Source organism: Ursus maritimus, unplaced genomic scaffold, assembly GCF_017311325.1.
Source record: "Ursus maritimus isolate PB19 unplaced genomic scaffold, ASM1731132v1 scaffold_35, whole genome shotgun sequence".
Classification (NCBI taxonomy): Eukaryota; Metazoa; Chordata; class Mammalia; order Carnivora; family Ursidae; genus Ursus; species Ursus maritimus.
In genome coordinates this window covers 946,374-971,099 of record NW_024426119.1, presented here as the reverse complement: position 1 = coordinate 971,099, position 24,726 = coordinate 946,374, and the positions used below count along the sequence as shown (strand labels likewise).

At 44.0% G+C, this 24,726-nt stretch overlaps 1 protein-coding gene across 1 annotated transcript in view; it reads left to right on the top strand.

Annotated features, from left to right (window-relative positions):
• RYR3 (ryanodine receptor 3) overlaps window positions 1–24,726 on the top strand; it is a 491,158-nt gene that overhangs the window by 266,016 nt on the left and 200,416 nt on the right. Inside the window, 3 exon segments of the mRNA XM_040620426.1 lie at window positions 5,671–5,804; window positions 7,623–7,864; window positions 16,062–16,254. Of these exon segments, the coding sequence (XP_040476360.1) occupies window positions 5,671–5,804; window positions 7,623–7,864; window positions 16,062–16,254 (569 nt within the window).

The window sequence follows — 24,726 nt, the reverse complement described above, 5'->3', positions numbered from 1 at the left end:
CCCTGTAGATGGGGGGTTACTGCCCTAATTATTGAGCAGGAGGGTCCTCAGGCTGAGGGGGTGTATTTCAAGAGCCGAGGACATGAGGGGCAGCAGCTGGGCTCCAGCAGAGTGGAGAAAACTCAGCTCAGTCACTGGCCCTCCTCATTTGGGGGCACTGCTCATTTGAGACTCATCTCAGGGGGTCCAGGAGAACAAGCCTCTGTGCCATCGCTTCAGTGTGTCTCCCTTAGAAAGCAAGAAGGCCATGGTCCTTGGTATTGGTGAAATTGCTTGGCAAAGAAGAGAAAGAAATATGTGGGGCCTGTAATTGTTTTCCCAAATGCGGTAAATCCAGCGTCAGACCAGCGTCTGTCGGCCCCAACATGTTCCTTCCTGCCTGCAAAGCATAATAAGAGTAATTGATAAGCACCCAGGTAACACATGGGCCGAGCCAGGGGCTACGTGCAGATGTCAGGAGGAGCCCTCTGAAGAGAAAAAAGCTGCCCTCTCGTTTCATTGCTCCTGGGTCGTCTTTATGATCATAGCACACAACGCACTTAATGAATAACCAGCTTTGTTATGGCGTCTGTGAGCCAGAAGCCACAAACCATGTAATGGATGTCACTTGGTGGCACGTGGGTGACTATTCTGCCCATTACAAAGTGGAGAAATCGGAGGCCGAGGAAGCTGAAGGACTTTGCTACAAATCAGTACCCGCTCTGATATGTGACCCGAAGGGACTGGCAGAGCAGTCTTTCATCTTCTAGAGCCAAGGCACTGTGTGAGAAATGCCGGCCACGTTGTGAAAGTTCAGGCAGTATGTTCTCGGTACATAAAAGCCTCCTCAAGGATCTGTCCCTTCTTTGTCTTTTGGTGGATTTTTGGATGAAGGTTGGCTTGCCGTGGATTCAGGCCTTCCCTTAGAAATGATCTGAGTGGATAACGCTCATTTTCAAAGAGAAGTCTGTCTCAAATCATCACCAGGGCTATTTGTGGTAGCTTTGTAAACAACGTGAAGGGCAGACTTCCATTGTGACGTTTTCTCTTTGCTTAGAAAATGCCAAGGTGTAGTGTGTTGCTCTCCAGGCGGCTCCTTTTTCTCAAGTCCTGGGTTTTCACATGTCTCTGATCTATTCACTTAGTTTTCCGTGAAGACAGTGACTGAAAATAGGATTTTTGAACCACCGGGCACCTCCCAGCTCTTCCAGTAACAGCAACAGTAATGATGACGGTGATGATAGCAAACATTTATTTTGCATTTGACAAATGCCAGGTGCTGTCCTCTGTGTTCACAGGCATTTTCCTTTGTGCTCAGGATGACCCCGGAAAGTAGCATTCTTATTTCCACTTGACGGAGGCCAGAGCAAGGCTGGCCTGTGGGCCCTGAGATGCGAAGCCCCCTGATTCATGAGGGACTAGGACCAGACTTTGGGCCTCCCACTCACGGTTTCGAATGCTTCCCGCTGTTTCTCGGACTGTGGTCCGCGGGCGTGTTCTTCAGGGTCCACATGTTCTGCGAGAATATGTTTAATTTTGTGTTCTTATTTTTATAGTTCTCTAAATACGAAACCGTGCAGTGAAGAATTCATAATTAGAAGGCATTTTTAGTCAAGTTAGCATTTCTGAGACTGGAGTTTGAACACCCCTCTGGGTCCAACCAGAGTCTTCAGGGTTGTGACGTTTTCTTTAAAAAAGGAAAAAAAAAAAGGTTTGCACATCTCATGGGTTCGATGAACCCCTTTCTGTACCATTCCAGCTGCAGTGACAGGTTGAGAACGGAGAGCGTGTGCAGAGCGGCATTGACTCTGCCTCCTCTCCTCTGAGATTTTTCCCTAGTTAGCTCTGTTCCCGTCGCTCATCTACAGCGTGGTCAAATTGAGGTCCGGAAGGTTGAGGGAAAGAACCCAATCTTCGGAGTGAAAAGGACAGGAGAGCGTGTGCGGGTAACATGCCTTTCTCTCCGTGTCCTCTGCCCTGCGACCTCTTAGTGCCGAGGCTCTTGCTGACCCCTCCCATCTCCTCACTTCTTAGTGTTCCAGGACCCATTACAATTCCGTCTGCCCTTCAGTACTTCATGCAAATGCCCCTCCCTCCCTGAAGCTTCAGCTGCATGGTCTCCTCATTTCAAATCTGATGCAGCTAGCCCTCCATTACTTGCCGGCTCCACTCTGCCTTTCAGACTGTCATTATGTTTACACATAGATGTCTCTCACGGACTCCAAGTTCTTTCGAGGCAGCCACCAACTTTGCATTCCCCCCAGTGCCAAGCTCCTACGTTATACATGGCATGCACTTAATCCATGTTTGTTGAAGGTGTAATATATGAATAAAAGGAATGAATGAGTAGAGCCAGGATCCATGCCCATCTTACTATGTTAGTAGCACTGATTTTATTGTTTGGTAAAAAGAACGATTATCGAACACTGTAAGTCACCTTCTAATTTTCCCATGGACTAAGCATCTTAAAATAAAAATAAAATATGTCATTTTTACTTGCCCCCAAACCTATCTTACTGCAGATCTCCTCAGTGTTGTCACAGATAAATGTTTTGGTTTTTTTTTTTTTAATTTTTGTAAGGATTTGGAGCCACTCGTGAGAAAAATATATGGTAAAATAGTATCATCATGGATCACAAGAAAGTATAAATTAGAATTGAAGGTTTGGCCTGGGTTGGGGGAAAGATAGAACACAGGTAAGCCAACCATCAACTCCCACACAGTTGCCGAATCATCTCTGAGCTCCCAGGCAGCCAAGGCAATATAGAAGCATTTCCAGTCACCCAGTTACATCCACAGCAAGAAAAAAAAATCTGTTCCTCAGGGACTTCAAAATCCTCATTTTCAAATATAGGACTTGATTAAAAAAAAAATCACAGAATAATTACAATTAGCATTTTTATAGTATTTACATAGAATAAATACATTTTAGCACGGAGCTATTTTTATAGACAGAAGCTGAAGGACAGAATGCAGCAGCCAAATGACGTTTCCATGGATATACAATGGTTATTTATTTTTAAAGAATTCCCACATAAGCCCATGTTAACTGCAAGGGAGGCTGGGAAGTGTAGCCCCTGTGGGCTCAGGAGTAGAAAGAAATGGAGCTCGGTGAGTGCAGAGCAGTACCTGCCACAGCTGGCCACACGTCCCAGAGGTCACCAAGGTGCCCCCCTCCATCCAAAGTACACATGACCTCTCGGCTCAATGCTTGTGCATCCCCTGTGGTGGACTCACCTTGTCTACACTCCCTTCACCTTTAAAAGAACCCATTTAAGCTTTTTAAGAAAAGGAAGTTTGGCCCCATTCCCCCATTTTACCCCCCAAGAAATGCCTTCTAAAACCAAGCCCAGGGACACCTGGGTGGCTCAGTTGGTTAAGCGTCTGCCTTTGGCTCAGGTCATGATCCCAGGGTCCTGGGATCCAGCCCTGCATCCGGCTCCCTGCTCAGCGGGGAGCCTGCTTCTCCCTCTCCCTCTGCAGCTCCCCCTGCTTGTGCTCTGTCAAATAAAATCTTTTTAAAAAATTAAATGTAAAAATAAAATAAAAATAAAACAAAGCCTAGCAATGTCAGCCCCATTGCTTTATGGCATCATTTATTTATAGGTGAGACACTGTTGGTCTGGTGCTTCTCACAGAGCCTTTTTTCTCCTTGCTGTTCCTATTGTATGTGGATTAAGCTTGCTCTCCCTCTGGCTATGACAGCAAGGCTCTCGAAGCCTTCACTTTGAGGCAGGACAGATGAAAATGTGTGATAGGCTGGATGATAAGTATTTAATTTCCTGGCCATATGGCTCTTTTCTTAAAATGAGAAATTATCCTCTGGATTTCCAGTTCCACGGTCGATATGTTTCACAGAGCGGCAATGGTGAGAGTTCTCCGTTAAACCGCCTTTGGGATTCTTCTCTGCTTGTCCCATAAATGTGCTTTGTATTTATCTGGAACGAAATTGACATTCAGGGAGTCAGGTAGAAAATTGGTTTGTGAGAATTATGGACACTAACGCCAACAACCTGAAGCCATCCAACCCCACTAAGCACTGGGTCTCAGTGGCCACTTCGAAAGACTGAGATGTGGCTGCCACGTTGGTGCCTGTGATTTATCGACCGCTGTTTGCACATTCCTCCCGGTAGGGGAGAGACGAGGAGCGCTGCTGGCCCAGCACAGTTTGCTCTGTCAATATAGGAGCACAAAATTGGAACGCCAGAGGATGCAGCCCAAGGAGACGGTGTGGGTAGGAGGCCGGGGACTGTTTCCACTTCCCACGTAGCTGGAAAACAAAGAGGAGCAGAAGTGGCTTGGTGGCCGGTCTCATAGTTTCAGGGCCACTTGGGCTCTTGAAGTTCTTTTTCTTTTTTTCTTTTTTTAAGATTTTATTTATTTGACAGACAGCAAGAGAGGGAATATAAGCAGGAGGAGTGGGAGAGGGAGAAGCAGGCCCCCCACTGAGCAGGGAGTCTGCTGCGGGGCTCAATCCCAGAACCCCAGGATCATGACCTGAGCCGAAGGCAGACACTCAAACACTGAGCCACCCAGGCACCCCAGGGCTCTTGAAGTTCTGTTCTCACTCTAGGGGTAGAAGGAGAGCGGGTAGAAGGTTATTGAATACCGGTTTGCGGGAATAGAAGGGTATCTTAATGAATTTTGCTGATATCACAGCCAGACACCCAAGAACTAGAATCTATCCTACTATCCTCTCCACTGACCCACAAGAGGTTCCCAAGCCTGCTATGTGACCTTGGCCAAATGGGAATCTGAGTGCTATTAAATAGCAAACATTCAATCAAGGAAATCTGAAAGATCTAACTGGCTTTATTAATTGATTCATGAATTGGGCAGCATCCCTTCTAGCCATAGAGGGGAGCTCCAAAGAGCTACAGAAAAGGAAAGTTTCTAAAGGTAGAGGAGAGGGGGAGGAAATTATTATCAAAGAATTCATTGTTTTATGCAAGGTCACCCTCTTAAGGGGAGCAGATGGGGTCTGTCAGGAAATTTCCTAGTGCTGACCAGGAAATTTTCATGTTGACTGGTTAAAGGTTACATTCCTGGGGGTTGAAACTGTTGTTAGGTTAGGTATTAAGTCTTGCCTACTGACTTGGAATCTTAAGCTATGTCATTATGGGTCTGTAGTTTTCTTTTCAACAGTGCTTTTCATAAAGAGCTGAGTGCCTACTGATGTTAGCACGGAGGGCTGCCAAGGCTGGGTGGGAGTGCCAGCTTAGGCTCAAAGCCAGTGAAGGACCTTCTAGTGCTTGCCCTGCTCATGCAGGTCTCTACGAGGGTGTCATGCCTGGATTTCATGCTCTTGATGCCTCATCTCAGCCTAGTCCTGCCATGGCTGGGATATTAACCTAGACAGTCTGTCTTCAGAGCTCAGACTCCCACCTGTTTGAGCAGAACTGATCACAGGGAACATGCATAGTTTGGTGGGAAGGGGCTGAGATGAGGGCAGAGGGGCTGAAAGGAATCCGGCTTCATTTCCCTAAGAGGCAGCAGGCTCCAGCATAGCTCACTGATACCTGGTGAGGGAGGTGTGGCGGCATTGACTCTTGACTCTGGAGAGGTCCTCCCACTTGTCTCCAGCCCCCCTACTTCAGGAGGCCTGCTTCCTTCATGTGTCTTGGCAGTCAGGTCCTGCCCTCGGTGCCCTCCTGGTGGTCCTGAGGTTTGGGGGCCTGTGTCCCGTTGCAGGTTCTGGATGTGCTGTGCTCCCTCTGTCTCTGCAATGGGGTCGCAGTCAGAGCCAACCAGAATCTGATTTGTGACAACTTGCTGCCCCGGAGAAACCTGCTTCTGCAGACACGGCTGATTAATGATGTGACCAGGTAAGGCCACCACCATCACTCCAAAGTGTCCAGCTTGTTTCCAGACAGGAAAGGAAGAGGGCTAGTGCTGCCTACCCATCTTGTCCCTGGTGAGGCTGGCACGTGAGATGAGACTGGACAGATGGGTACTTTTTTAGGGCCTTGTACTCCACCCTCTTTCACAGCATTTCCACCTGAGGGCTGAAGAATCTGGCCGGAAGCGGTGTGCCACGTTGCGTGCTCTACTTTTGCGTAGGTCTTGTACCTTCTCCGTAACGTACTCATTTTAATATACCACCTTTTTTTTCCCTTAAAATCTTTTAACAGAATGGATGTCCCATGTTGATGCTGTGGTTTCTGGCATCCTCTGTCACATGGCCGTTGACCCGAGGGTTGTCTGTGAGGGCCAGGCTGGAGAGCCTGGGCTCACACACAGTCCTACCTGCCGGTCTGTAATACAGCCCCCGGGCAGTCATGTGAGCTCACTGGCCTTGCATCAGGCAGGCCCAAGGTTCTTTAGCAATTTTCTACCTAGGCCCACTCCCTAATCTACGAGGTGAGGAAAGAACTTCTCTGAAGTGCAGAGCAGATCTGAGCCATCCACACAGACTTTCTTTTGGTACCAGTCTGGTTTTCCCTTGTCCACCCAAAATGGGGCACAGCCCCCAGCCCAGAATAGTGGACATCTAAGAATAGCATTCCAACCAGAAAAACTTTGTCCTGAGCTTTTAACCATTTTACTGGTTACATTAGATCCTCCAGCCCTTAACAAGGTTGGCTAAGAGTGACTTCTGTTCCCCTTTCCCCTTTAAAGCAATTTTAGGTTTAATTTTTTTTCAGCTTTATTTGTTGAGGTATAATTGACAAAATTGTAGGATAAAGTGTAGAATGTGATGATTTAATATACATTGTGAAAGGTTTTGCCCCATAAGTTCGTTAATACATCCTTGACCTCACATATTTACCTTTTTTGTGTGTGAGAGAGCACTGAAATTCTACTCTTTTGGCAAATTTCAATTATGCAATGTAGTGTTATCAACTACAGTTACCATGTTATACATTTGATCCTCGGACCTTATGTATCTTATAACTGAAAGTCTGTACCCTTTTACTAACCTCTCTTTATCTGCCCCTCTCCACCCCCATCCTCAACCCCCGACAACCACTTGTCTACTTTCTGTTTCTAGGAGTTTGACTTTTTTTTTTTTTTTGATTCCACATATAAGTAGTTCCATGCAGTATTCGTCTTTCTCTGCTTGGCTTATTTCTGTCTGTCTGTCTTTCTCTACCTGCCTTCCTACCTACCTACCGATCATTCGTTCGTTCATTCTTTCTTTCTTCCCTACCCCCCCTTTCTTTCTTTCTTGTCTGGCTTATTTCTAACAGTGATTTCTTAATGCTTTCAAGAGGCCATTTTTGTTAGTAATGCTTAGTTGAAAAAGCTGCTGCTGGGAGAATGGGAGTGCTTGGACCAATTCCCCAGGAGAGGGAACTTGAGTAAGTTATTTCTTCTGCTTACAGAAAGAAACAAGGGTCTGTAGTTACGCAGGTCTACGACGTTTTCAGCATTTTTTACCCATGGTCGACACTCAGCAAATGTTGGTTGCCTTCAATGGAATAAGGAGATATTCTTTATATTTTTAAATAGAATTAATGTTGTCCTGACACCTCCCGCTAAGAACTTGATCAAGTGTTAGCGGCTCTAGGCTTTTCCTACTTTAGGATAATACAAAAAACACAAAATTGCTGTTGCCTTCAGTTCACAGCGTGTCCTGTGATCTTATTCAACGTACTCTCTTTTTCTTGGCGCTTGAGAGTCTGTCCCACGTTTCATTTCAGCATCCGGCCCAACATCTTCCTGGGAGTCGCCGAGGGCTCGGCGCAGTACAAGAAGTGGTACTTTGAGCTGATCATCGACCAGGTGGAGCCCTTCTTAACAGCCGAGCCCACACACCTGCGGGTGGGCTGGGCCTCTTCCTCAGGCTATGCTCCGTACCCTGGCGGAGGGGAAGGATGGGGAGGCAATGGTGTCGGCGATGACCTGTACTCCTATGGCTTTGACGGACTTCACCTTTGGTCAGGTGAGTACCAAAGCTCTTGCCAGAGCTTTGGCCCTTTGTCCCTTACTGAGGATGATTGAGGCTTGAATTGTTCCAGCTCCAATGATCATTTTCTGTTGAAATGATACAGACGCCCGAGTCTCAACTAAGTAGATGGTGGGAAGAGCATCAGACCTGAAATGAGACTGTCCTGCTTTGAAACCATGCCTCTAGCACTTCCAGCTGCGTGATCCAGTGTGGATTGCATAACGGCTCTCAAGTTCAGTGTCTGTATCTGTACAGTCCTTACTGCGTGGGATATTCAGGACTCTATAGTCAAACAGGGAAAGAGACTCAACATTTATTTACTGGGCAGTGAGCTACATACCTTTCGTACGTTGTTTTTCCTCACTTTGTACAGTGATCCTTTAATGTAGCCAATACTGACCTCACGTTGCATATGTGGAAACAGCACAAAGATACTTAAGGAATGTATTTGCAGTCACACCGAGAAGGATCCAGATGTGACTACAAGTCCATCGTCATGTCAGTGCAGCATGTTGCTTCATGATACACTTTATAAAATGTCTGGATTGATGCCAGACACATCATAAATGCCAGTCCCTTAAAAAAAATTCAAAGCTCCTTTTTAAAAAACACATGATGGTTTCCCCCAAGCATGTCCATGGCCTGTGCCTGGGGGAACAGCTTAGCTTCTGTCTGGATGAAAAGCGAGGACTGAGGTTTAGGCTCTCACTCAGACCCAGAGCTCTAGCTGTTCTGTTGTCCCCAGCATGTTGTATCTGTATCTTCCACAAAACTGCAGTTGGAGCCATTGTGTCCCTTACAGGAATCCCTTGTGTAAGCAACCCTCTTAGTAAAAACCCATGACACATCATCTTCCCCAAATCCAGTACGAGGGCAAAGTTGGTCTCTACGACACAAACCTGTATATTTTCTTTTGTAACTGGGAGCTACGTAACCCATCACCTTTTCCTTCCTGCCTCAGCCTTCAGCCTAAAACCATCAGCACGGATTCTGGTGGGGTTTCCTATGGTTGGTCTGTATTTTCAGTTGGTCCGTATGGTTTTTTTCAAAAGTTTTTTTGTGCTGTTGTACGTTCAGTAGAGACATTTAAAAATCTTTAGAAATGGTGTCAACTTATGTATTTACATATTTGTTTATCCTGGATCATTTGCAAGAAGAAAAAAATCTCTGTGCATTTTGTGTGTCCCAGGGGACAGCGTGGTACAGACAAAAGCAGGTGCAAAATGGCGGGATGATGGGTTAGAGTGAAGGGAAAGCCTTGTCTTGTTGTTATCCTCCAAACTTACCCTTCCTTGGTTCCATCTTCGGGGGCAGTGGGGGTGGATCTTCCCTTCTTGGCTTCCAGAGCCCCTGCGTCTGGCAGTGCAGTGGAAGCCTTTCATGTAGGTTGTCAGCAGATGTCCTAAGGTTCTCAGAAAGCTGCCCCAGGGGAAATGATTTGGAAAGAAAGAGTTCTTACCCTTGCACACATCTACATCTCCTGGGTTTGGTAGGGTTGAATCTGTGAGGGAATGAGCGGAATCGACTTGAGAAAATCATTCCCCCCACTGCCTGCTGAGTGCCGCTCATCTCCTGCCATCTGGTCACCATAACCCAAGCTACAGTCCCAGGCTACACCTGGAGAGAGCGCTGCCTGGGGATTGGTTAAGGAGAGATGAAGGACACCTAGACCGTTGGATGAAGCAGATTGGACCTTGTTTCAAAGAAAAACCCTTCTCAAAGGAAAAATTTTACTCAGTCCTTCTCAGATTTTGTAGCACTGCCTGGCGCCCTTAATATATCCCTTCACAAAATTTGCAGAATGAATATGTCAATGGCATAGGAGACAGAGAATCCAGTGCATCTAGAAAAGACTACTGTTTGCATATCAGACTGTGAACATCCGTCTAGTTGTGTATCATTCCAGGGGTGTGCAGCACTCCCGCCATCCCTCTTGTCCTGTCTCCTCAGAAGACTAGGAGGCTGGATGTGCTGAGCCCGCACCAGTCACCCCAAGCGGTGGCCCTTCTGATTGGTGATAGGGGAAAGGGGCTTGGGACTCAGTGCTTCAAATGCTGATTGTGGCTCTCTGAACATTACCCACACTTAGTAATATAATGGCATATAGGTGGGGCACCTGGGTGGCTCAGTCGGTTAAGTGTCTTTCTTCAGCTCAGGTCATGATCTCAGAGTGCTGGGACCGAGCCCCACATCGGGCTCCCTGCTCAGTGGGGAGCCTGTTTCTCCCTCTCCTGCTCCCCCTGCTTGTGCACGCTCCCTCTCTCTCTCAAATGAATAAATAAAATTAAAAAATAATGCCATATAGGTGTGTTCAAAGAAGCTTACCCCCTCAGTCTTCAGCATCTGATGAGATGTGGAGAAACCAATGTCTACGAGATTTACACCTTTCATGCTCACTAAAACACAAAGCTTCCTTGGGTCTGGCATCATTCTGAATCCGCCCCCAGCACACGGGGAACTCATATCTGGCAGAAGGCACTGCAGGTGAATATGCCAATGCGTGCTCCCGCTGAAGACATAAGTTCTCGGTTAATGACTCCCACTGGCACAGCAGTGAACTTTGGACTATCTGATGAAAGAATGATTATTGGATGAAGAAATGAAATGATACTCCAGCTTACTGCAGGAGGGAGCGGAGGGTGGCAAGGGAGAGATGCTGGGAACTCATCGCGACGATTTTTCTCCTTTCCTTAAGATGTAAATGCCCAGGTCCATTAACTTTAAACTGATCTGTAAGCGTAAATTAAGCTACTGCCTTGAACTGATCTTCAATGTACTTACTAAAGTCAATAGATATTGCTGTCACTGGAAGGAATTATAGTGCCCCTAGCACTTTGTCACTGGAAACAGTCAAGAAGAAACAGCATGGCTTTGGAGTTGTGCCTGGGTTTGAATCCCAGCTCTTGTCTTTACTGATTTTTTTTTTTTTTGACACAGCACAAATTACTTAACCTCCAGAGACTTGGTTTCCTCAGATAAAATGAAAATTATATAGGGTCTTAAGAAATTTAAATGAGGTGGGGCACCTGGGTGTCTAGGTCAGTGAAGCATCCAACTCTTGGTTTCGGCTTAGGTCATGATCTAAGGGTTGTGAGGTCGAGCCCCACATCAGTCTCTACACTCAGTGCAGAGTCCGCTTAAGACTCTCTCTCTCCCCCTCTGCCCCTCCCCCCACTCTCTCTCTCTTTCTCTGTCTCTAAAATAAATTTAAAAAATAAAATATTTTAAAAAAAATGAATAAGTAAGTGAGGTAAGGAACATGAAGTTCTTGACACGTTAGATACCCAGTAAATATGATTTCCTTTCCCCTATTTTCTGTGGAGTCCACTGTAATCCTAAAGACAATATCCAGAGTTGTGTGTACCTCACTGGAGACCATGAGAGCAGCGCCATCCTAAGGGGATACCTGAGTCCCATGCTGAATGGGAAAGGAAGTTTCAAGCGACAAATGAATTTTTTTTTTTTTAACAAATGAGCTTTTTCTCTATGTAAGAAAAAAGCTGTCTTTATAGGTCTTTTTAGCCACTGAAGCCTGTGAAGTCACTTTCAAGCCCAAGATATTCCATAGAAATATCTCCCATCTCAACCCTGCCAACCTGCGCTACAGGCTCCAAAATCAGCTGGGCCACTGGGAGTTGCCTTTCAAGGGACTGGCTCTACTCTGGCATGACGTTGCTCTCCCTCTCCTGACCCAACCTTCATGTAGCCTCTCAGGACCGCCACCGGGATGAATTCAGCCCAGAGCAGCCTCTAGTGTGTTCCTGGCCAGGGGGCTTGGGGGGACAGTATCACAGGAGGAAATTAGCACCTATCTTTCTGCTTTAATAAATTTTTCCCTTGCAGAATTGGAATAAGCGGGGGAATCTACCATCCTGAGTGATAAGTGATACAGGAAATGAATGGAGCAAAATTGTATCTTCTGATTTATTATGACTTCTGACTTTCTAAACTTTTGGATCATTTAGCTCTATAGTCACATTTGTATAAGTGGGTCTTCCTTACCCGTCTCCCTGCTAAGATGAGTCCCGGGGTTCATCTACCAAGATACTCCCCACCTGTGACTCAGACCTCTCCAGAAGCCAAGTGCTGTGTAGAGAGGAGCCCAAGAGTAGCTGTAGAACACCAGCATTTTTGTGTGTTTGGATCCTCTCTCCATCCAAGTGCCTAAGTGTTGGGTTTTCCGTTCTAGTGCCAAGCTCCGCAGCGCCTGGGGCAGTGGAAATGCTGAGCACCAGTGTTTCCAGTTGCCTACAGTACTCATCAGAAGAGGCTAAATCCTGCACTAATCTATCCTTGGGTCGACTTGAAGATGGGCTGCATGTGATAACGTGGGCTTTTGCTTTATGTTCAAATGCTGGTTTGGAATGGCCTTTCTGGGCTTCCTGGGACCTTCAGGTAGGCCCAAGCCTCTGCGTGAGGGGCAGTTGCTTCACACAGGAGAGGCCACAGGACTCCCCAGCCTGTTTCAGTGGGTGGTCGCTAGGATTATGGACTTCCTATATCCTGAAAAGCAGTTGAGACACCTTCGGCTCTATAACTACTTTGCTTCCCTTCCTCAGAGTTCCCTTCCAGTGGTTCTAAAGGGTCAGGTACATTAAACATATTTGGAAGTGACTATTATTTAAGTACTGTCTTCAGTAAAGGGATTTCCTGACTTTGATAACTCAATACAGTGACCTTTCCAATCACTTTCTGGACTCAGCCCTCAGTACTATGATTCTCCATATTGTTAATTTTTCCTGATATTACAAAAGACATTCCTACAGTGTTCTGGCATTTGTATCTACTGCTATACGTCTCGATGGCATGCAGGACATCAGTCATTCGTTTCAATAAAATCGTAGGAATCATCACGGTACCTTACAGACAGCCCTTGACAGCATCACTGTGGGCATTATTGCCCCCATTTCATAGATGTGGAAGCTGATTTTCTAGTAAAATCACCTGTCGAGGTTCACGTAACACATAAAGACTTGGTATTTGAACACAGCCCTCCGTGACCTCACTTCTGCTCCCCGCCCCAACACCACTCACTACAGAGCACTGTGAAGGACAAGTATCTTGTTTAAATGTGGACTACAGGACCCTTCTGAATCATTTGGAGCCTCGGAAGCCCTCACAGGGTTAGAGATTTCTTCCTTTAGATGAGAACAGACTTATAAAACAGTGTACAGAAGCCATTGCACAATCCCCTTATTTTCTGGTTGGAAAATCTTCACACCCCTCACATTTTAAAACTAAATATACCTTATCAGATGATCTTTTACAACATGAATATTATATGAAATGGACTTTCTTATTCAAATAGACTTCCCAAGACGTTGCTCTAAGTACTCGCTAAGTATATGCTTCCTATCCAGTAATTATCAACAGTCTCCCTTTAGTTTCTAGATAATATTGGTCCCAACTCTGTATTCTGCATACGTTTTAAAAATAGGCTCAAGCCCTGATTTCACTTTGCCTATTGATGGTCTAGTGCTCCAGCAGAAGCTTCTACTCGGTGCCCATTCTCTGAGAATAAGGGGGTTTTGGAAAAGGCAGTGGCATTTACCACAAGGCTCTAATTGTTCACGTGGTGGTTGTTTTCCACCGAGAGAGGAAGCCAGACAGGAGAAATTCTCCCAGCGGCCGTTGCCCAGGAAGGCACTTGGCAACCGTGGCATATTAAAGGCTACATAAAGCTTGGACCTCAGCTTCTGATGCCATCAGAGCACCGCTAGAGATGAAGACCATCCGTCGTGAAAGCTGCCCCGTATCTTTACTGGCCGAGCCCAGGCCAGCACGGAAGCCAGCAGCACACTCTGAGCGGGTGGCAAGAGCGGGCCCTGGTGTCACCATGTCACACTGTCCGTGTGTCCTAGTTTGGAGGCGTCTCAGAACAGTAAAGGACCTTCTAATTTGTAATTTCATCCAGCAAGGATCTGAATACCTTTAAAGTGAGTCGACCCACCGAGCATTTCAGTTACTTCCTGGTGTTCCCAAATTCACAGAAATCTCTTGGATTTTTTTCAAACGGCTACTGTGAGATCATCCAGAAGTTAAACGAAAGGAAAAAGAAACATTCCAACAGACAGGATGGGTTTTTATTGGGAACTTAGGAGATAGAATAAGGCCATCGTAGCAGGATTTGCTGAGTTCTAGTATCATCGGTTCCTTTCACAGCGAACTTGATTATGATAAGGAGGAAAAGACCTGGGGACCTGGGATACCTGAACCCCAAACAAGGAACCAAGACTCCTCAGGATCCTCAAGTAGAGCAACGGGAAAGGTGTCGAACCTGTGCGCTCTTCACGTTTGGGCTTAGATTCTTTTGTTTTAGATGAACTTGTTCCTCATTCCCAGTAGTGAAGCAGGGTATAAAGTTACAAAAGCCACGTCCGAGGCCGCCCCCGGCTCGTGTCACGGCACCATCGGTGCAAATACACCAGGAGTTGTATGTTAGTCCAGCTTCGTTCCCCTCCCGCATCTCCTCCGCAAGCTCCCATCAGTCCCTGCCTTCCCGCCTTACCAACCCCTAGCCATGCAGGAGGCGTGTCATACATTCCTTTTGTATAAGCTATTCCTTCCGTCTGGAATACTCTTATTTATCTGGTGGATCTTTGATCTTTTGGATTTTGTCCCACGCTTCTAGGCCGACTTGGCACCTTCTTCTGTCTTAGAAGACGTTACCTTACGTACACCTTCATTCCGATAATTACACTGAATTCGTTACTTAAATGTTTATTTCCCACCAGCTTATGAATTTCTTAGGAGCAGGAACTGGATCTTCTGTCCTTGACCCCCCAGTTCCACACCCAGTATCTGACACCGCGTAGAGCCTCGTGAATGTTTGTGTAAGTGTGGGGGGGAAGGAAACACGATATGGTTTTGTCAGTTGCCCCCAATAACCAGAAGGAGGTACCGGATATTTTTTATTAAGGAGAGTAAAGCAGTTTCAGTATTTAAAAACTTACCACTTTGTTTAGAACCTCTGACTAGAATAGCGGTAACCACTGGAAATGTTAAAAAGTTCTGAGCTGAGATGAGAAATGTTACATAGCATAGATATGTGTACAAAATTTGTAAACAACTCATGTACCCATCATAAGAGGGTTTTTAATTACATATGGCACATTATGAAGCCATTGAAATGCAGTTTCTAATATTCCACTATACAATCAAGTATTTGTGATGTGATAAGTAGAAAAAACAAGTCACAAAACCTACAATCTCCTAGTTTGGGTGAAGAGTATATACGTGTGTGTGTACCAAAGTAGAAGCAAGAAGCATTTTTTATTGAGTTACATTTTTTCCTTGTTTATATTTTTCTATATGTATGATGAACATTTGTAATGAACATGCATTACTTCTGTAGCAAAAATATATGTATATGTATATATTTTTATAAATTTTTTTGCCTGAAACTCCATTTTAATCCCTAACTTCTGCTTCTTCACTGCTCTCTTGCCAATAGAATTGTAAACTTGGTAGGGGCATGGGTGAGAGAGTTATGGTAATTTACTTTGAGAACTTCTAGAATGAGATAGTGTGACACAGAAATCCTGAGTGGTGATTTTCTCATGACTTTAAAGCCAGGAGATGACAGATCATCTTATGAAAGAGATACGGAGTAATAGCAACAAAAATCATCCATACAGTAATATAACGGCAATGTGTTTGCCTTGTGGTGTGAACTAATAGAACTCTTTAAAACAAGCAAACGTGCCGCATGGTTTAATGGCTGGATGACTTTGCTTTTATTCACTTTGATGGCTCCTGCATCCCGGACTAAAGTGGCCATATCTCTTAGAGGAGCTGGAAGAGGGTAAGGTGTTTGGGCATCTGTGAATAAACACACACATGCCACAGGACCCAAGCCCTGTGAAGTAATGTGTTTTGACCTCCTTCTAGGAGAATCTTAATGGACACCAGGCCAGAATCTGAGCACACATTGAGGGGGTTGAATTCATGCTCATTCCCATTGCTGGCAGTTCGAGAGTCTCCTCTGAGATTCCTCTTGTCTCGGCTTGCCTACTCACAAGCTCAGGAAATCCTTTCTCATTGCTCACCTCCCACCGGGGGAGCCGGGTTGCGTTTCAAATGCAGTAGCGTATCCAGCCCTCCCGTGTGCCACCATGCCTCCCCACCCCATGGGTGGCCTGCGAGCGCCTGCTCCAGGGTTCCTCACGCCTTCTTGTTCTTTGCTCACCAGGCCGCATACCCAGAGCCGTAGCCTCCATCAACCAGCACCTCCTGAGATCAGATGACGTGGTGAGCTGTTGCCTTGACCTCGGAGTGCCCAGCATCTCCTTCCGCATCAACGGGCAGCCTGTGCAGGGGATGTTTGAGAACTTCAACACAGATGGGCTCTTCTTCCCTGTGGTGAGCTTCTCAGCAGGTGTCAAGTAAGTGATGGCTGTGATTTCATGAAGAGTAGCTGTTAGCCCACCTCCCCACCACTCCTGCGAGCTGGGGAGCGTGGTGGTGTTCCTCAGGACTTCCATGCCATGAGTGACTTGCCTGCGTGCCCCCCCCAAATGATAGTGAAAGTAGGAGAGAAATCCAGAATCACTGACTCAGTAGATACTTGTTGAACACATACCTACCGCCAAAAGTTTTATCATGTGCTCATATAGTAAGATAATATCTATGTAGAGCCTTGCTTTAGTATTTAAAAAATTACATGCTTATTATTAAAAATTTGAAACATACAGTTATAAATAAGACAGTATCATCCATGTTCTCAACGTTTAATGTCTGCTAATATTCTGGTATATTTTCAAGTCTTTTATTTTACACATATATGGTAATTTTTTAATTGACATCACACTGTATATGAAGTTTTATGTCTTGATGATTTTTTCACTCAGCAATACGTCAATGAGCCTTTTCCTGAGTCATTTAGTATCCTCCTAAACCAATTTTTATAGCCATATAGTATCCTTTTATTTGGCTGTCCCATAATACAGCCATTACTTTGTTTTTAGACTTTCATGCCAATTCCATTTTTATCTTTATAAATAAAATTATTATGGACATCCTTAAGCATAATTCTTTGTCTGCATTTCTGTTAAGATCTTCCTAGAAGGATGTCAAAAGGTATGAACTTTTTAAAGTCTAAATTTATAATCATGTAGCCACATAGATTTTCAGGAAGATTGTATGGAACAGTTCAGAAATCATGAGCAACAATTTTGAAATCTCAAAAGCTCTGAAACCTGTAAGTTTTTTATAACTCATTTCACCACAGACTTTGACCTGAGTTTATCTTGTGGCAAAACTGTCATCAACAGAAATGAGGCTGTTTTTAGTCTTTTGTTTATCCTACTTCTTTTGAATATGTGCTGTTTAACTGCAGAAATATTAATGTATTTGATTATGGGGTTCAACCCATCACCTGGTTGGGGGTTCTATTTAATACATACTATGTAGACTTTCCTTTTTAAAATCTAAAGAATTCTGAAGCCTGAAACACAACTCCAAAATTTTCAGATGAAGGGTTTGACCTGTAGTATCATTTAGAGCAACATATGGGGGAACCCAACTGATTGGATCTTCCTTGCCTTTTACTGTTACTGGTGATTTTTCATCTTTGCCAATCTGAGAATAACTTAAAGTTTTAATTTTCTCTTTAGTTGATTACCAGTGTGGTTAAGCATTTTTTTATGCTTATTGTTCTTACATATTATCTCAGCCCAATATTTTTATTTGGTATTCTTTGCCTTTCTGGTATTAATTTTGGGGGCAATTTTTTCTATGTTAAGACTATTGAAAATACTGCCTTATTGGTTTCAAATATTTTTCGCAGTTTGTGATTTGAATTTTCACACTTAGTTTTATTTTTCTGTTGTTTTTTGTTTTTCCCTTTTACAAAAATAATGCAAGTCAAGGAAATACCAAGAACCCAAAATCATACCACCCAGAGATAACCATAATCCCTTTTTATTTGTGTATTTCAATATTTTTACGTTAAATTGGATTTATGCTATACAAGCTGTTTTTCTACATACTGTTGTGAACTATTGTGTTCACTGCTCTGCCCCTTCCCTTGTATCAATTAGATGCTGTATTAATTATTTTACTCTGACTATATGTTTAAATGTCTGTAAGACAAGACCCCATTATAAGTCTTCATCCCCAAGATTTTCTTAGTCATTCCCGATCCCTGCTTGTTAAAGAGATCACAATCAACTGAGTAGGAAACTAGAGTCAACACAGGTAGAATCCTGTTGCTTTCCATGGAAGCTATTGGAAAGGGCCATAAGAGGAGGGGTGTAGAGAACACGGGCTTGGAGCTCGGACCAGAAAGAAACCATCTCAGGGCTCCGAGCATCTTGGGGATGAATTTCCAAAGTGACAGCCCCGTGATAGGCCTCAGCACTTAAGGTAGACTGGTAAACCAAGGCACGTTCATATATCTGCCAACAGAGGATAAAATTTTATTTCTGTTTCAGTTAAATAATTTAGAAATAAAGAATCATCCTTCGGAAATGATATTCAGCCTTTGGCATTTGACACAGACATGCAAACACACATGGTATAAGCTAATATATGTTTGCAAACAGAGTGACACAGTGTACAGATACACGATATTTCTAAACCTATTCATGTAGATGGATGCAATCTATTTAAATTAAATATTATCAGTGTTTGAGATTCTTTTAACAAATGGAGACCCACTATAGTAAAACTTTACTAGGGCTGCAAATCTACTCATCAGTGTTTCAAGCCAGAGAACCTTCTATCAGCCCAAGGGACTGTATTCTAGAGTTGCAAGTTTTTTACCTGTGTTTCTCTCCTCTGAGGATATTCCCATTAGAATTTCATTCCAATTCTCCCATTCTAAATGTGACGTAACCTGTCATTCTTCACTGATACCCATAAAAGGCGTGTAGAAAACAAGGAGCATTGTTGAAGGAGACACTGTAAGCACAAAGAGAACTGATTGAAACAGAGACCCTCTGGCAGGCGCGGGGTGGGGGGGTTGGCCAACCAGCATTTGCCCCATTGTACATCCTCCCCACTTTATTCCCCAGGAAGAAAGAGAATGAGTAGAAATCAAAATACGGTGGAACACTATTTGGGTCATCCACCTGTTGGCTTAATACCTTCTTGGGAGAAACAAGGTCACTCTGAGCAGTCCGTTCCTGGGACCACACTTGCCTTGGGTGGCCTTGGTCCCCCAGTATCACTGCCCTTCTCTTCTTTGTTTGTTTTGACCACATCCCACTCACTGGGTTTTATTTATTTTCAGAGCAAGTACACCTGCTTCTCAAGCCTCTCATCCGAGAGGCGTGCTTAGCCAGAAGTCAGATCTCTGGAGAAAAGGACCTTTTTTAGTGTGCTGGCTAAGGGACTTTCCCAGTGCGTACAACAATCTCGTATAATGATTTTAATCATTAACTCATCCGTCCAATATCCCTCAAAGCAATGAGATAGGATTTTTAAGTGTGTGAATTTATTTATTGTTTTGGCGAGGACTTACTGAAATCTCTTGGCAAAGAACTGCAGCTAGCAGGTGAAGAAAGAGGCGACTGAAATTTATCCATATGTAGAACATGCTTCTAGCATCTCTTGGCCAGGTCAGCAGAGCATGCAGCCCCCTCAGAGCACAGGAGAAAGAGAAGCAAGTTTCCAAGGTTAGACAGCTCCTTTTTCTTACCCACTTATAAGCACAACCGGGGAGAGAATTTAAGAAACTGAAGAGTCCAGATGTGTTGACTTGAACAGTTTATACCTTAGCTAGGAGGGCGTCTGGCTTAGAGCCCCTGAACAGGTGGGAAGCTAAAATGTGGTGCGGGGGGCTTGATGTCTCTCGAGCCTCCTCTCTATCAGGAAAACATCACCTCTGACGTATTCCTGTCTTTGGTTCTCAGAACGTGATATGATCCGAGGAGGGATGGAACTGAGCACACATTTGGGAAATACGTTTTACTGAAGTACATCCAAGTCCCTCATGTGATATCTTTGATCGTTTCAGTGCCGCTCCTGTGTTGGAGAGTAGCCAATTTATTTTTATTTGTGAACAAATGGGATCAATATACTAATACTCTTCTATCAGTCGGTAAACTATGATGTGGTGCTGAAACCCAGAAGCTTCCCTCTATACTACTTTAGTTCCAGTGTACAGAAAGCTAGAGAGAGAAAGCAGGATAGTAATTCCAAGTTAATTATAGTATCTTATTGAAAATAAATATGGTTAATAACACGGTTGATCAAGTGACCGAGTCCTCTGGTCATTGGACCTGTGCCAAGTTCCACTGTGAATGGTCAAGGTGAAGAAAGCAGAACAGAAAGGCTGAGGCCTGGGTGGCTCAGGCGGTTAAGCATCCAACTCTTGATTTCAGCTCAGGTCATGATCCCAGGGTTGTGAGATCGATCCCCACGTCAGGCTCCATGCCTAGCATGGAACCTGCTTAATAGTCTGTCTCTCCTTCTGCCCCACCCCTGCAACTCTCATGTTCTATGTCTCTGTCTCTCTTGCTCTCTCTTAAAAAAAAAAAAAAAATGCTGAGGTCCTCTTAAAGTAGTGCTACATGTTAAGGATGATGCTGCTTCCAAAAATGTAAATTTGTAAGCTAGAAGAACAAGACTTTAATTTTCATATGCAAAATAATAATAATACAGTTGAAAAGAAATTTTTGTTTTCACCCAATGTAGTAGAACACTTGCCTGGTTTTACAGTGTCTCCCCCAGCGAGGTACCAGGTCATGCCTATCTAGGAAGAGAGTCTTCTCCCATCATAGAAGCGTTCAGGACTGTTTCTCCTATTTCCTTCCAATTTCTCTGTGGCTTCCAAACTAGATTTCTCTTTCACAGCCCCATTTCCTCCTATTTAATGGTCTTTGCTGAGGTCACAGTCTTGAATTTGTGACCCCATAATTATTTTTATAACTACAAACTATGTTGTTAATAATACCTGATTAAGATGTCCCTGCCCACAGTCATCGAAGAGCAAAAATCTTTTTCAATTAGATTTACCCACAGTGAAGTCAAAGGCAGCATGAGTAATTACTAACAAAATCCACAAATCAATATGTACTCTCTTTTCTAACTATTGCGAATGTGCCTCCTTAGTTTTCTTCTCAGTGTGGCTTGTTTGTGGCTCCTATTCGTGCAGTAGGCCCTCAATGTAACAAATCCTGTTTGGTTATAGGACAGAATTTGGGATGAGGCATATGTACCTTGGAGACCACGCAAAAGGTTGAGTTACTTAAATGCCAGCAAACCCCTTATTAAAATATAGTCTCACCCTGCAAGGTGGCATCTTGGCATGAACCACATGGAGAAGGTGACCCAGAAGCCTCAGCATACAGTGAATTTTGGGTGATACTTTTCGTTTTGCAGAAAATTGATGAGTTAATCGCTGTAGTAGGATATATTTTATAGCTATAGTTAAACTCACCATAGATCTATTTAATTGTCTCACATAACTCTTTTACCAGCCCTTACAATTTATAAAAACAACATTATCGAAAGGTGGTTGGTATTTGTGGTTGCTGTTTGTTCTCTGTTGGTATCTACCAGACTTGGCTAAAATTCAGGTAACCAACAGCCTCGCTATTTCCAGCTTGCTGTGGTCAATGCTGTGGAAATTATTGCTGAGATAAATATATCTCTGTGGAGAACAGATGAGTACTGGCTGGATTGCCCTGGGCTTTCATCAAACACTGGCCAGAAAGAAATATGAATGTGGGAACACATCACTCAAATTGTTCTCCCATCTTAGCGATAGGGACGGAAGATGCAATTATGAATCATGACTTATGAGTTGAATTCAGGTCAGCTAAAGCTTGTTAATTCTTCTTCCTCTTAACCACAGCCTGTATCCTTTTCTTCTTTGGAACACACCTTCCCTGATGTCTGGGAGAGATTCAGTAGCAGATGAGAGGAAAGAGACGTCCAGTAAGACAGACTCAAGTGACGTCACACGTTTGCTAGTAAGCTATGGATAAGGAATCCGAGTCATCCTTCTTGAGCATGACAAAGCCTTGTCTTGATTTTTACTGTATTTTTTATTCATAGGTCAGTCTTTCAAGAGAACTTGCGCTAGGTAGTCTCATCTCTTCTGCAAATTGGCAAGCCAGGATGCCACAGTCTCAAAAGATTAAGTTGAAAATGCTAGCAGGGATTTTTCAATACAATCTGCTCTGTTTTCAAAGCCAGTCAAGTAAATAAAAAATTCCTCCACATATCCCTAAACTTCACTACTCCCAGGATTTCTCATCTCTGAGGTGGAGGGATCTAAGGACACAGTCACTTACTGTAGTCACGTTAGGAAGGAAAAAAAAACAAACTTCTTTGAGAGCTGATGGAATGTCTTGAGTTATAGGAAGAACTCCAGAAGATGATAACAGGTACTTGAGTGGAAGAGATTAAATTGATTAATAATATTGATTTTAAAATCCATTAATGTAGAGAAAAATCCAAGGATCAAGAAGAACTAATTTTAATGAACTCAATTCTTGAATTATCTTTTTATTTTAAATTGAACATTTTCTGTGAGGCCAGGAGATTCTATAGAACCCAAGGAGCAGGGAAGAATACACCTGACGAAGAGAGATGTACATTCTCATTGGAAATTTCTCATCCATGAGTGGGGCAAAGGATTCAAATAATAAACCTTAAGTGCCAGGTACCAGATTTATTGAAAGAAATAGACTAGGTACCTGTAACTTTGTTGTTTTTCTTGCTACCCCTTCAAATTCATGCTCTGGGCAAGTTCTCGGGCAGGCTCTGTAACCTTTATTACTCCTTGTAAGAATGAGGACCATCTTGTTGGTCCCATAAAAGTGCCATCCACCTGGCTAGAAAAACTCAGATTCGTATGCAGTTGATGGGTGAGGTCTTCCCCATTGGGCTTGCAGTCGGAGGCCGAGCTCCTCCCGAGTCAGCCAGCTCTGCCTCAGACCCTGCTGCCTTTGTGTAATGACGTGTCACAGTTAGGCAATGGCTGCTGCTTTCTCTTCTGGGACCCTGTTGTAGCTTCCTTGGGGCCTTAGGTGCAGGCATCTCCCTGCAGTTCTTTCTGCACAGGTTTTACCACCCGTGCTGGCTGCTCCCTTCAGGCTGACCCCAAGCCCTACTCTATATTGCCCTCCCACGCGCAGGCCTTGCACTTCCCTCAGCCCCTGGGTTTCTGATCTCTGCGCGGTCATTTGCCTTTCTGGACATAATTGCTTTCAATATGGCGGACAGCTGGCTCACTCGTGGAATCTATCTGGCTTTCCAGGAACATAATCCTTGGTCCCACCCTGAGCAGAAGGGTAGCTCTTTGTCTTGAGGTCCTCTGTGACCCTCTGTCTCTTTCTCTCTCTTTGTTCTGTCACCAGGTGATCATGTCCCTTACTAAATTCCAGGGGACATTTACAAGCTCCTTAGTAGTTCTTAAGCCCTCAGCATTTGACTTCAGATAGGAGAGCACTCCCTTCCCTTTCTCCCTGACCGTGCTCTCCAAATCACTTGTTCTCCTTTCTTATCAGGGTGGAGGTATGTGATGGGCTAAAGCTGCATTGGCTTCATCATTTTTTGATGGACCCTCATAGTGGATCCAGCATCTCCCTTCAGGATGTGCAAACATTGGCATCCTCTGAATTATCTGCCTGTGGGACCTCTGCTAAAGCTGTAAGACAGAGGGGGAATCCCATTTTAATATCTTCAAATAATTAAAGTGAGTTTCAGGTATTTCTTTTGATTATTCTCTTCCAGCCTATCATTTATCGCTAATTATTTCCTTTGACCTGGTTAGTCTGGATCTCCCAGAGAGAGTTACGAGAAGGACCACCAATATTAGTGGTGGTTTGTTGGAGCCCTTCCCAGAGGCTCTGGGTAGCGAGGGAAGGAGCCACAGATGGTAGGTGTGCCTGGCACCCCTCCTGTCTAATCCCACCTGCTGGGGGGCGGCCTTCTGTCTGGCAGGTCTTTGGAAGCAACCCAAGACCATTTCTTCCGCCCACTGAAGCACAGCGTAATGGAGACAAATGCTTCAGTGAGCAGTAAACACTGATTTCTGACTATGTAAATTTTTCATTTTACAGTTTTTGTGGCCATTAGAGGAGATGAGATGAAGATTTATAACCAAATTATCATTCCCTTTTTAATAACCAAATATAAAAACAGAAATCATGGTTTTCCCTAGGTGCTATGTGGAACTCCACCTTTCTTGATTTGCTCCCTATCCAGAAGATGACAACAAATGTTAAAATGTAAGGAAATTGTAAAACGAAACAGAACTGGCAAGACAGCTCATGAATAATTAAGTCCAGCTAGAAGACCTCGAAGGAGATGATTTACTTGTTCTTGGAATCTGTAGAGTAGTGAGTAACAAAGAATACATTTGCTGTACAAAGTCCCGCATCCAGCTCCTCACAGAAAGGGTGCTCAAGGAGAAGAGGCAAAGGCAAAAAAACCCCAAAAACCCAAAAACAAAAAACGTCCCACACTCTTCTTTTGCTCAAAAAGATCTAGTTCTATCCCACAATTTCAGCATGTCAGTAACACAGTCTGCTATGTTGCAGTTGAATTGGGAAGTTCTCAACCAATAATTTTAAGGCTTAGTCATTATTTCCTGAAGGTTCACTAAATTAGTAACATTGAAGGCTAATGACTCAATTTTGTTTTAATGTCATTGTTCATATTCTTAATACACATATATCATGCCCCATTACGTAACATTTAATGTAGGAACATTCACAAGGGACGATTGTGGTTCTCATTCTGTATCACTGTTTAGTACTTTAAAATGGGAAAGTGGGAGGTTTCATGTGATTTCTGTAATTAATTTTCAAACAGCATTTTGTAAAATGCTGTTTGGATAAAGAATTTGTTTGCATTGGGAAGGAAAAAAAAAACCTTAATGTCTCCTACTTGGAGAGAGT